The following is a 13,947-nucleotide window of genomic DNA, read 5'->3' as shown; positions in this document are numbered from 1 at the left end:
GAGACAGGGCAGAGGGATGTCAAGGAGACTGCGTACAGGGATTTGGGCTCTAGAGGACTGGCTATCCGGTTGAGACAAGCACGGCTACAGTAGTGTGGCAACAAAGTACAAACACTCCACTGTCGAGATGCATCGCGTCTCGGATGGAAACACAAACTGTTAAAATGTCAACTTGAGAAAACACAAGATTTTCCTCTGATCTGAGGTCAGCTGAGGTCTGCACACAAGAGCAAGTCTCCCTCAGAGCTTTGCAGGAGGTTTTGTCTCGTAGGTCAACAAGCAAGGTAGATTGTCCAATCTCGTCTGTTTGTCTGCGTATGTGAGGAGATTTTATTATACATCCACCCTTTCGTATAAAGGTCACTTGGATGCAATAAAGAAAACATTCAGTAAAGCTGCGGTAGGATGTGTGCGTTGATGATCACAGTCTTTGATCACTGAATTCAAGGATTAAGACAGATTTGGTCCCATTAAAGTGTCTTTACCACACACACAGGAAAAATACATCAGTGCAGATGATAAAAACTGTTTGTGTGCACACATCCAGAGGTGAGGGAGTTACAAACATTTTGTACTTGAACATCCTCTGCAGTCTCCTCCATAAAAGCACAGTAAGAGTTGCCGGGTTTTCTTTATAGCCAGACCAAGTTGGCCACTGCACTGACGAGCAGGAACAAAGCAAGAGCTCTGCTCTATACAGATTGCGTGTTCAAGCTAAAAGGGAGATATTCAAGCCATAAACAAATTAGGGGCACTTTTAAAATCCTAACCACCCGTGAAGACTACAAGCATCACACGTGTAACAACTGGTTTATTGCAGATTACAGTCATCTCGTTTCAAATTTTACAAATTTTAATCATTTGAAACCACAGGATCACACCAATACTAGTTCAGTTCAAGTTGTAGCAATCAAACAATTCTGATGTAATCTTGATGGATCCGACTGCTCTGATGCTTCGCTGTGACACGAGAGATTTCAATCCTGTGCATTAAAAGATAACGTGTTGACTGTCTATAGTGACTTGGCCTATTTTCCAGGAGACCAGCACAGTGCTCTCTCTGCAGCTTCGAAAAGCAGTTTTCATGGGAAAGTCAGCCTTAATGTCATGTATTGTGCTTCCATCTGTAGTGAAGAACAGCAGTAATCCTGCATTGAAAAACTAAAGGTATTTTCTGAGTGTGTGTGTGTGTATAGAAAGCATCATTATGAATTTTTACTTGAGTTTTGTAGTGAGATGTGTCATTAAAGAACATCAAAAGTCTTTCTCTCACATGCACACTGAATCCACAAGCCCAGTACCGAGTGAGACAGTGCATGTTCAGCAGGAGATAGATGCTAATTATGCTAATGTATCCCAATTAAGCGAGGTCTCTATGGAGACAAAACTTCAAAGGTTTTTGGAGCGCGCTGTCATATTGGTTAGAGACGCCGCTCGGAGGAGAATGTGCTCTCGGGGTATAGACTGCAAATCAAATAGCAGGTGGGCTTGAAATGCCAGAAACAAGAGAAACACAAAGTGACAGACAGGGTGGAAGAGGCAAAGACATAAATGCATAAACAAGACCACAATGAATAAAGATCATCTTGTGCTGCTGCTACTACGCCGAGCACTCGATGATACTCACTAGCTCGTGAAATACAGTATGATGTGACACCTATCAGACATGCGCCGAGAAAATAAACAACACCATTCAATAATGATAACAAATCCAAGCACATCCTCAAAAAATATGAACGCATGAGCACGCACACACAAACAGACGCTAATTGTGCATCAGTAATAAGCCTCTGAGGAGGCGCTAAACATCTGGATTAGATTTGCTAATCAGCTCCTACTCTGCTCGATGAAGATGTTGCAGAAGAGGAAATATTATTAATGGTGGGATCCGCCTTCCAACACACACACACACACACACACACACACACACACACACACACTTAGCACACCTCTAAACAGTTGTTTACATCACAATACAAGGTTCATTACTCTAATGTCTCCCCAGCTCTAACTCTCCTGGGTGTTTTTATGTTTCTGCATATGCTCACCCTGTGCACAGCTTTGCTTATGTGTGCATATGTGTGTGTGTGTGTTATTGGGTTACTTAATCACTATTTAACTATAAAAAGAATTCACCCACTGTGAAAACAAGTTTTCTTGTTTTATGGCTTTATAACATTAACGTAATGTAAATGTTGACACCGCTCAACAGGAAACTTAAAAAAAACAAAAAAACACTTAATGTCAAAATGAAAATGGATCTGACCATAGTGATCTAAATTAAGATTAAATATAAAATACAGAATTCTTGTTTGAATAAGTATTCACCCCCTCCAAGTCAGTATTTAGTAAGTGCACATTTGGCAGCAGTTAGTGTACAGCCATGTGTCTGTGTTGATAGGTTCCTGTCAGCTTTGTGCATTTGAACACAGCAATTCTTCCCTATTCATTCTTTTCAAAACAGCCTAAGCTCTGTCAGGTGACATGGGTACTGTGAGTGGAAAAACATTTTAAAATTCAAGTCTTCTCAATTTTATTTTTTTTATTCCTTGGTTTTCCACAGCTAAAATAAATATAAATGTAATTATATTTCACAAATTACACGACAAATTCTTCTTGTCCTATATGTTTTTTAATGTAACTACTTTTTTATTTTTACTCATTGCATTGGAATTCTTTGATTTTTATTTTAACATTAACACTGTACGTATATGTGTGGTTGCTTTATCCTCTCTTTTACCCTTGAAGCACTTACCAAATCTTATTTCTTAGTTTCTACATAAAAAGCACGGTGTTATCTTACTATTACTTGCCTTACTTTTATTACTTTTATACTTATTACTTACTTTTTTAAATCATATTTTAGGCAGTTATATGAGACTCTTATCTAGAGCAATTTACAATGAGTACAAAACTGAAATTGGCTTCAGCTGCTGGATCAACCGACTTAAAGTGCATACAATAGAAACGGCACACTCAGAAGCACTGGGACCTGACAATCCTGCTGTAACAACAGAATGATCACATGGGAGAAATATGAGAAATAAAAGTTGAGGAGACAGACAGAAAGGATTTTTGTGCTTGGAGAGAGAAGATTGGGAGATTTTTGTGAGGGATGTGATTCAGTGGGGAGAGGGGAGTGTGGGGATTTGTCTTGAAGGGCAGAGCTTTAGGGGTAAAATACATGATGGGGTGATTCTCTAAGCTGCCTTGATCATAGTTGGAAGATCACTGCGCCATTTTTTTTTAACCATTTCATAGCCAGCTGTAAGTAAAGAGTCAGATCTGTCAGTCAAACACGTGGTGGTTTATCAGCATGTTTTCAGAGCAAGAGGAATCTGAATAACAGTAACGATAATAAAGCAGAAAGACAGGTGATGATGCTGATAATTAGGACAGTGACGATCAGTGACGACAACATGAGTAGCATGAGTAGTAGAGATGGGTGAGTCGATGATAAGGGCAGACATTAAAGTGAGAGGAAGCAACAGGGAAGTGAGAAGTGGAGGGTCAGACGAGTCATTCACAGTCTGTCTCCTAATCGCTCCCATGGCTCGGCTTGTCGGAACAACAGCAGCAGAGTGAAGGACTCAGCGGTGGACAGGGGACACTATGGCCACTCACTCTCTTCCTTTTTACACTTCATCATTTTTCAATATGGAAACATCAAAGCCTGATTTTTTTTTTTCTTGGTTTTATGTCTCCATTCGTATTGTGGCAGATTGAATGGATACTGACTGGCTATGGACCAAGCATTCCCCGTTAAGGAGGAGTTTACTCTTTGAATTCACCTTCATCTGCATACAGCTTCAGTTAATAGATTACTTTTTAACAGTCATCCGCTTTGACTCATCACCAGCCAGCTCAAACATCTTTTTGAACGAACGTCTTCTTGGGAGGACAACCATGGTTTGAATTCAGTAACGGCTCCATTTCCACACAGTAACAGATAATGAAACATTGTCTATACCTCTAGTCTAACATGCCCCATCTCACATTGTTAAGAAATCCTTTAAAAACCGCTGGATCAGCACCAGACACTAATTACTTTTTCCTTAGGCGATGACCCAATTTTCTACCAAATTTCATTGGAATATGCTAAAACATTTTAGAGATATCCTGCAAGCTATCAAAATAAAAGACATAGATAATAATTATGTTCACAGGCAGTTTCCAGCCAACTAATTAAGACCTAAAGAAACATAGACTTTATTTAATATCTAAAAAGAGAATTGGACTAGATAGGGCAGCGATGAAGGCAAAACACGATGAACTGTTATGACTCCTGTCCTGAGCTGTGATGGGTTTGAAAACTGATATACTCAAACAAATCGGGCTGCATATGAAAATGTGTGCCATGAGATTTAATGCTGTCAGATTGCATGGACTTTTGGGCCATCGATCAGGCTCAGAAATCCTTTGTAGTCTTGGCAACCTCTGACAACTGAGTTATTAAGTCCGACAAACAGAGGTTGGATGCGGCCACCTTCATGTATAAAAACAAGACAGGATCTGAGATAGATTCCTCTTCTTTCTGTAATCGCAAATTGGATTTCCTTTGTGCCTTGACCTTTGAGATAAAATAGGACGTGCAGTCAGAATTTCATTCAGTCCTTCCTTATATATCGAATGGATGAGAGAGATGATTTATGTATATGTATTCACATCTGCTGGTATTGATAGGCAGACAGTGATTGAAGTCTGCTGTCCTTTGAGGTGCTGCTTGATATGGGATCTGAGGCGAGAAGTAGAGCAGAACAGAAGCCATCTGGACTTATAAATCATCCCAAATATCACTCACACAGCGGCAGTGTGTGTTTCTGTTGTTATCTGTCTGTCTGCTCGTCTATCCGCCCCTGAAGACCGTCAGTTGTCTGTCTGTCCAGCCTGTCAAAGTGTCTGTCAGTGCGCCTTTGTAAGGCAGCTGACACAGGGGACCTCTTTGCAGTGACAAATGGCTCAAACTTGAGTCAGCTTCGAGGCCTTTGGGACGGCAGACTGACCTAACCAGGGGTGTGTTTGTGGTCCAGTGGAGCGTGAAGGCTCACGCACTGCCACCATCCCGATGTAGGCTGGTTTTGATTTACAAAGTGTTTGATTTTCAGCCTGTTAACAACCATCCTCTTCCTGTCTGTTTTACACTGATAACTGATTTTCACGCTCACATGAAGCCAATACAACCATCATATCCAGCTGTGATCTAAACTGAACACTGCAGCCTGAACCAATTCATAATTCAACAATGATAGTCACCAACTCTGTGTGTGTGTGTGTGTGTGTGTGTACTTGAAGTGTGTCCACAGCTGTAAGATCTAGGGATCACATCTGGCTAGTTCATTTTATCAGAAGCCAGTTTGGAACAATAAGATGTCTGTGAATATCAGCCAATAGGAGCTGGCTCGGTTATAACAGGAACTGTGAATGTGTTGGTCTTAGAAGTGTTGTAAAATGCTTCCCAGCAATGAGTTTGATGATGAGAGAGTGTGAGCACGCTGCCACTGATTGCTGGCTTGTGATGACACAATGGAGAGGGAGAGAAGAGAAGAGGAAGAGGGTAAAAGGAGGCAAACTGGCGAGTAACAAGACTGCGAGCTGGACAGATGATGAGAGGAAGGGAGGGTGGAAGGAGGTAAGATGGGAAGGAGAGAGAATGGGATGGGTGTGAGGAAAGATGAAGAGAGGGTGAACAACAATGAGTTAGCCAGTGTGAGGGCAAAAGACTTCCAGGCTGGATGTAAGAACAGGTTAGGAAACTCTCACCTCTGTCACCAATTACTTTCAAGCTGCCTCAGGGGAAAACCACAGCTGCTGAGGTGTAGATAATAATAAGGCAAGACTATTACTACATTCAAGTCAGCTTGGTAAAAATGAGCACATATGTGTGCAGGAAAAAGGAAAACTCAAAGTATAAATAGACAGCCCTTAGGCATATATGATTTAGGTTGTCTTTTCCATAATTGTACTCATATAATGCACGTTTCTGCAGAACCTGTAGGAAGCATGTAGTGGTGTCTCTCATAAGGAAAAAGACATGGTGTTACATTTCCTGTCAGATTTCTCTTGAACACAGCACATATCCAACGATATATAAAGCTGTAAATTTGAGGACAAAGGTGTTTAAATTCTATATTTTTTGTATTTTTCTCCACAACTATTGAAAGGATTTCCATGAAATTTTATACAAACATAACATAAGTCGATAAATCGCCAGGATTTTGGTTATCCTCCAACTTTCCTGTAACGCCACCACGAGGTTAACATTCGTGGTTTTGAGTGAAATTTTCAACAGCTATCAGATGGATTGCCATGAAATGAACGAAAACGAAATTGACATTACTCCTCCAGCGCTATCATCAGGGAAAAAATGTCAAATGATAGATGATGCTAACATGCTAAACTAAAAGAGTGAACATTATACCTGCTATTACTCACACTGTTAGCAAGTTAGCATGCTTACGTTACCATTCAGCGTAAAGTGCCAATAGCATTAGAATCCAAATGAAAATCAGGTTTGGATTGTTTGTGTACTTCCCAGAGGGACTCTGGTGCATAATCAGCAGCTTATTCATGTTTTCTCCCAATTCTCTTTTCCACTTTCCATTACCAGAACCACAACCTGACCTGTCTTTATCACAAGAGTAGCTTCATTAGGGTAAAGGGTGGTCACCACTGTTTTTCTGCAGCTGACAACCCAGTGTCTTCTGGAAGCTCTGGGACATAAACTCTGTTAAACCACTCTGCAAAATATGGAAGAAAATTTCACCAATAACTAAAAACAATCCATATACAGTAACTATAAATGTATGGATTTAAAAATAAAAATAAAAAATACTTGACCACAGTGGGAGTTCATGCTTCTATACAAGCACATTATCATCTCTGTTTCCATAACACCTGCTGTGCTCCAAGTGCAGCAGAGGAGTACAGATGCGGTTGCTTCCACATAAGCAAAAAAAAAGCATCCACCCTCTTGTCTCCCTCCCTCTGATGTTCTCCCTTCTTCAACAGCACACAGGGTTCAGAGTATAATACTAGTGCTGAAGGTAAATCAATTGTTCCCCCAATTGTTCAGCATGTGTGTGTGTGTGTTTGTGTGTGTGTGTGCGAGTGAGCGAGCATCAGTGTGGGTGTTTAACTGAGAGCAGACGACAGCTATAAACTCTCCCTACAATCAGTGTACCATTAGTCATCCATACAAAACAAGGAAGAACAATATGTGGAACAGGAGGCTGTGTGAGGTTTCGAACCGCAGCAGTAATTACCCCCAACCTGACAAACAGTGAAGGCCTTCTGTGGAGGCGGCAGACTGCAGCAAAGCTTTTATCTGAAGGCGAAGTGGAGGTAATAATGGGATAATTGTTTTGGACCATGGCTACCTCTCCCACCGCTACCTGCTCAGGCCTGCTAACTTCTGCTGGCGCCAAGCGCGTTCAGCTTGGCAGTCACGGCACGGCCATTCAGTCAGTGTCTATGTGTGTGTATGTGCACGTGTGTTGTGCATGTTGAGGTTTGTGTTGGCATACATTTGGGAGTGTGAGAGTGTCAGTCCTGTAGGAGTGGGCACGTGGGTTTGAAGTGTGTGTTGGGTGAGCGTCGGCCAAGTACACCATGTTTTCTGGATAGCGAGCCAGCCAGAAACCAAGCAGGACAACACGAATTAAATCTCCCCTTCATCAGTCTCTACACCTGCATCTCTCAATCCCTGCCCCACTGAGCCAGACTAATCCTCTCCTCTCTTCCAAGTCCTCATTTTCAGAGATGCTCTTCATGGCATTTTCTTTTTTTATTAGAAAGTCTGCAGTTGAGCGTGATGGAGAAATGGAAAACAAAGAGAACAAGTCTTTTGCAGAAAAAGGTCGTGAGCTGAATTTAAACCAACACTGCAAATGCCTCAACAACACCTTTCTCTATCTTCAATTTCATCCCTCTCATTAGAGCCAGGCCAGTATTGAGTTTCTGAGGCCAATCCAATATCAATATTTGAGAGTTTCTACTCATCCAATAAAGCTACAATATGTTGTTTTACATAGCATTAAGACAGCATGAACATTTTGATGAGGAAACTCATAAAACATTATCTTTATATCACACTGCATGGATTTACATAATACATTTTCATTTAACATCCACTTTAACTGCTGCCTGGAACGGTTTTTCACATCATTTGACCTTGACGACCTTAAGGTCTTTTACCGGCCTGAAAATAAAAAGTTATCATGCTTTAACTGCCACAAGCTGATATTGTAGTAAAAACATGATTTTAGATCTATTCCCTTATAGAGTGCCACAGGGACGACGTAGGCTAACCTGGAAGTTAGTGTCACCCTGGTTCCCCAAAAAGCTAGTGGGATTTTTACATGGGCTGTCACCACTGCTAAATGTCAAACTTCTGGTTTTATATAGCGAGCTTATGTCTACAAAAGTTTTTCCTCTTACAGAGTTAGTAAGTTTCTCATTTAGCCATTTGTTAGCACCCCCCCTTTTTTTTTTTTTTTTAAGATATTTTTTGGGCATTTTTACCTTTATTTGGCAAGTGCTAAAATGCTAACTAATTTCCAGGTTTTAGGACTCATTCCTGCGGCCAGCTTTATATGAACAGATGCCCTATTGCATATGAGTAGTATATAAACATGTATTTTATTTCATACATAATATACATATTCATTATACTCTATCTCTAAATATTAGATTTCAGTCTAATGATGCCTTATCAGAACATATTTAGTGCATTTCTGTTTTGTTTTTTGTTATGTTTTATCAGCTGAGATATACTAAAATCCTAAGATAATAGCAGCTCAGTCGATGTATCTCAGGACATGTCTTTCCCACTCTTCTTCCACCTCCATCCAACTGAGACCTCTCCTACTTCAGTTTGCTTGACATGCAGCGTAATGCAGGGTCTTGTAGTCTGGCTTTACTCGAGCTTGCTAATGAGGGGAGAAACGTGCCCTCCTCGGTTCGTTCATGGAACAAAACAACTACAGGGAATACGCTATAGCTCAGGCCTGCTGAGAGAAATCAGAAAGATGGGGAAAGGGAGGAAGGGTATAAGCCAGGCGGCGAGGGACAGAACAAGAGTAGGAGGGAGGAGCGAGGGAGGGGATGGGAACGCAGGAAGCGATGACAAATGAACCTGGTCTGGAGGGAGGAATCTTTGGGAAATAGAGAAGGATGGAGAAGGGCTAGAAGGGATGATATAGACAAGGAGAGCCCAGGAAGGAAGGAGCTCACATAAGAAACATAATCAAATATATCTGGTTAAATGTACTTCTAGCAAATTAAAACTGTATTTTATATCCTTTGTTTTTTGGCTTCTCTCAAACACCTGTCCCTTTCCTAACTCGCTCCTGCTTTCATCTGCTCTCCTTGCGGAAGGATTATCCGCAAGAACAACTGGCGTGGCCATTTTTGTCACTGTGGAAAAAAGCTTCAGCTAAATGTCTGCTATGTAACACGTCTTTCTATAAATGAAGCCGCACTGCATTTCAAAATAAAGCTGTTTAATCAAAAAAGGAAAAAAAGCTATGCAGTAAGCAGAAACATGCAAGGAGAGGGAAGAAAGCAGCAGTCAGGAAGAAGAGTGGAGAAAAGGATGGAGAGCAGTAAGCAGGAGCAAGGCAGTGAGGGAGGGCAGATTAGAGAGCATTTTACACTCTGAGCTCTTCATCCATCAACACAATCTGCAAAGCTTTGAAGAGAGGAGATGTGCAAGCTTTTCATCCAGAAATGTTTGCTCTGCACTGCACAGCACGCTGGGCTCTGCTGTGTGTGTGTGTGTGTGTGTGTGTGTGTGTGTGTGGACATGCCTGTGTGCCTGCAGAATCAGCTCTGTCAGTCAAGCAAAGCGAGCGGTTCAGTTGAGCCCCCGAAACCGACGGACATCGCAAAAACTCACACAGACTGAAATGCATTTTTGTGCCTAACAAAAGGTGATGGGGTGTGGCAAACCAGGCATGGCTGTAAAGTCTGCGGCAATATTTTTGGACAACTCTGATAAGCAGCATTGCAACTCAGCGTTGCTGTTGGGCAAAGTGTCGGCACTGTGTCCTGATTTGTTTCCACTACTGCAAGTGTCACACATCCGCAAGTCCATAACACACCTGTCAAGTCGATCACAGCGTGAATGTCAGATTGTTGAGTTTGGAAAGTGGCCGACACAGACATCACCTTATCTGACACTGGAAAGGTGTGTGTGTTTTTCCTCTCAGTATTTGTTTCAAATGCAGATGATGGAAACTGATGAACTCCTCTTTAATATCTTATTGTATTAGACCTTTGTTGGCAACACTGAAAATTAGTCGCCAGTATTTTTTCAAGGCAATATTGTATAGTTTTGTGCATAAATTTGATGAAGTACCTGGATTGTGCATCAGTTAATTCATTATATTAATGAAAAATAGCACAATTCTTGTGCATAAAACGTTCTCAATTGAATTTCCAGAAAATGTGTCATATCATAATATATTTATATCAATATTGTGATTTGACAAAAAAGTAGACCTGTGTTCCGTAGACTGTGATAGAAGATTTTGTCCATATTGCCCACGCCCATCCCCGTTTAACCTGTATTGTTTCAAATATAGTCCATAAAAGGCTAGAGCACTTGGTCCCCTTTATGTGGCTGTATTTGAAATCAATAAGACTCCAGGGCTCAGCTGGACTCAGTCATCTTCATGGAAAAAGCACAAATTTTCTCTACACACAGGATTCCTGACATGCTTGTCCAGTGAAGCTGCCATTTCCCAGACACCCAGCTCATAGCATCGCCTTTGAGTGCTGTAGAGGCCCAGGTGATGCAGTTTTCTACTTAACCTTGGCAGTAATGCTGTGAAACTGCTTCAGAGTAGCCCTGTGTGAATAGTGTGCGAATAGTGTGGGTGTGAGAATCTGTGTGAGTCTGTGTGAGCGTGTGTGTGTGTGTGTGTGACCACTCATCCTGACAATTTCACAGCCTCTTTTGGTGTCCGATATCTAATTCTGCTCTCCTCGGCTTTCAAGGACCTTTCAGGCCGGTGTCACACCTCTCGTGTACACACACACACACACACACACACACACATGCGCGTACACCTCAGCTTGCAGAGTGTACACTTTCCTACCTCTCCCTCTGTCTCTGTCAGGGTTGCCATGGAGGGAGGTTTTCTTTGCTGCCATGACAACATGAGTTCTCTTTGGTCTCCCCTAACGACAGATGAATGGAACAGACAGTGCCTGGGTGATGTAGATGTTGCTGGAACGGTAACTCGATGATTCACGCACACAGCTGAAGTCACCTGTCCTAACCTCTGCTAGAGAAGTGCAGTGGTGGAAGAAGTACTCAGCCCCTCTACCGAAGTAACAGTACTAATACAACAATGTAAAAGTACTCCATTACAAGTCAAAGTCCTGCTCTTCTTCCGTAAAGGCACGTTAGCATTAAAGGATCAAAGTATGAGAACCCATTCTGCAGTAAAATGGCTGTATATATCTTATTATATGTGACAGTCTTAGGTTTTTAATACTAATGCAACAGTGTGTAAGCAGCATTAAACTGTTGCACTGTAGCTGGTTGAGATGGAGCCAGTTTATCCACTTTAAGCTTGAACAAACCTGAAGACTTAGCTGAACCCTACAAAGACCAGAGAGGAACATAAACCTTACAACCGAGTAAATACACAAGACAACACGTTTAACGACTGGTCAGTAATGACTGGAGCGCTGGAGGTAGACCACACCGCAATTACCTGCGAGGACCCCAGTTGTCGAGTGTTCTTGTACCGAAACGAACGTGGTCGACAACCAGCTGCTTGCACCGTTTATATGTAGTGACATTTGCGCTGAAAGTATTTGTTTACCAGTCTGTCTCCTTTCGCAACAAACACACACACACAGACACACACAAAAAAAAAACCATTATTAGAACGAATGGCAGCGCCTGGATCTGAAGTTCAGAATCTTGACATATCACACACTAAATGATTTTATCACCTGACGCAGACTGGAACAGACCCAGTCTGCTGGTCTGAACAGCCGACATGTTCAAATCATATTCAAATCAGCTCATGAATTGTAATGTGTGTCTGCACCTTTACATTCACTCAGGTAGTTTTGTTCAGTGGTTTCCAACCAAGGGCTCAGGTCCTTCCTAGGTTTCACCAGATAAATCTGAGGGGTCCTGATATGATTAATGGAAGATAAAAGTAGAAAAACTAAATTCTGCTACATAAATCTGTTTTAATTTTCTTTATTTCTTTTCTCTAATCTTTGTGAAATGCTTGGTAATTAGGACCTTTACAGTTCATTAAATGTAACCATCTGAGAAGTTTAGAGGGGAAATCAATTTGATGGAACTGCAAACAACACATAGGCATCTGAAATATGGCAAAGGTTGGGAACCACTGGTTCAACCATTAACAATATGTTGTATTTTATAATGAGTTTTATGAGCTTATCACAAGTTTTAATGTACAATGAGTAAAAAGTTCAATACTTCCCTTTGAAATGTAGTAGATGTAGTAAATGCAGTCAAGTACAAGTACCTTAAAGCTTTACTTACGTATAGTTCTCGAGTAAATCTACTTTCCATCACAGTGTGTGTGTGCTTACATGCATGCATTCATACCACAAGTAATCAGTTCTTTAAACAAACACTTGAAAGGTAATGATAGGTTTTAATTTTTCTGCTCAGCGGGTCTGAACAGAGACAACACATCATCTTCTCTTCATGAGAAGACGTCTCATTTAGTAAGTAATTATTGTATTTATTTCCCCTTCTTCCTGACAGCCTCTCTGCATTATTGGCCACTATGCACCAATGCTGTGTGTTGTGATGGGATGCTGATGTCGAGTCTGGCTAGTGTTCAGTGTCCTTGTTTGATGCCACATGTTAGCCTACATTTGGACGAAGCAATGTGCAATACTAGCACTTGTGTGACTGGTGTCCACACTGTTTGTTGAATGGGTGAAATGTCTATGTATTTTATTTCATCTTGGTTGTATGGTCATGGCAATAGAAAATGACATGTTCACAAGTTCACTCACTGGGGAAGTATCTATTCTGTTCAATGTGCATGATTATGTGTGTGTGTGCGTGTGTGTGTGTGTGTGTGTGTGAGAAACAGACAGAGCACAGTGTTCATGTCTGCATTAGATATTGATATAATTACCAGTTCTTCCATTTGTTCGCTCTGCTTGTATTTCTACTTCCTGAGTATTTACACAGTGAACTGAATCAACTGCAGGTGTATTTCTAAACCAAACTGCCAGTCCAACCAGATTACACTGGTTTCGTTTTAGTAAGCTGAGAGAGGAAATGTCAGATGAACGTATATCCTGCTTCTAATCAGAGTGATGATGACAAAAATGAGCTCGGTACACACTGAAAAATGTTCTCCTCGGATTTCTTTTTTCGCATCGCAGATAATCAAGATAATCAAGTATGGCATGTTGTTTTTTTTTTTTTATTCATTACAAGTCTACAGAGTTGATCATTCTTACCTTAAGTCTCTCAGACACCCCATCAGTAAAGCTGATGGTGAACTCCTCCACCTTGGGAACCTTCAGCCTCTTCTTCTCTGTCTGGTACTCTGTGCGAGTTTTCACCACCACCTGGAGGAGAGCGACACCGTTAAATAAAAACAGTGAAATACTGAGGGATGCTATAGGCAGTGATGGATGGACTGGTGCACTGGTGAAACAGTCCAGTCACAGTTTTATAAAAACTTGTAGAAATACAGAAGCACATAAATGATGAAATATATTTGAGAACATTGCGCTCGAGACACTATGCTAAGGTGTAAGAACTCACTCGTGAGCTCACACGTCTGAATCCAGATCACAACCTTTGCTACTTGATGTGGTCTTCATTTTCTCGCATCTTCCTCTAAAAGACCTTTTTCTATGCTGTAACAGTCTGGAGGTGTAGAATTTAAAGGGCAAAGTTTAAGAGATCTCTAGCCACCTTCGTGC

General features: G+C 41.2%; 1 protein-coding gene across 2 annotated transcripts in view; it reads right to left on the bottom strand.

Moving 5' to 3' along the window:
* Positions 1-13,947, bottom strand: part of nsg2 (neuronal vesicle trafficking associated 2) — a 38,100-nt gene that overhangs the window by 12,875 nt on the left and 11,278 nt on the right. For both annotated transcript variants that reach the window (XM_071461075.1, XM_071461074.1), the window contains exon 3: positions 13,477-13,587. In XM_071461075.1, coding sequence (XP_071317176.1) covers positions 13,477-13,587 — 111 coding nt within the window. The remainder of the gene's footprint in view (positions 1-13,476; positions 13,588-13,947) is intronic.

This window comes from Trachinotus anak, unplaced genomic scaffold (assembly GCF_046630095.1).
Source record: "Trachinotus anak isolate AG129_WGS33_773 ecotype Australia unplaced genomic scaffold, CSIRO_AGI_Tana_v1 ptg000024l, whole genome shotgun sequence".
Lineage (NCBI taxonomy): Eukaryota > Metazoa > Chordata > Actinopteri > Carangiformes > Carangidae > Trachinotus > Trachinotus anak.
Note: the sequence above shows the minus strand (reverse complement) of the source record. Positions and strands in the feature narration are given on the sequence as shown.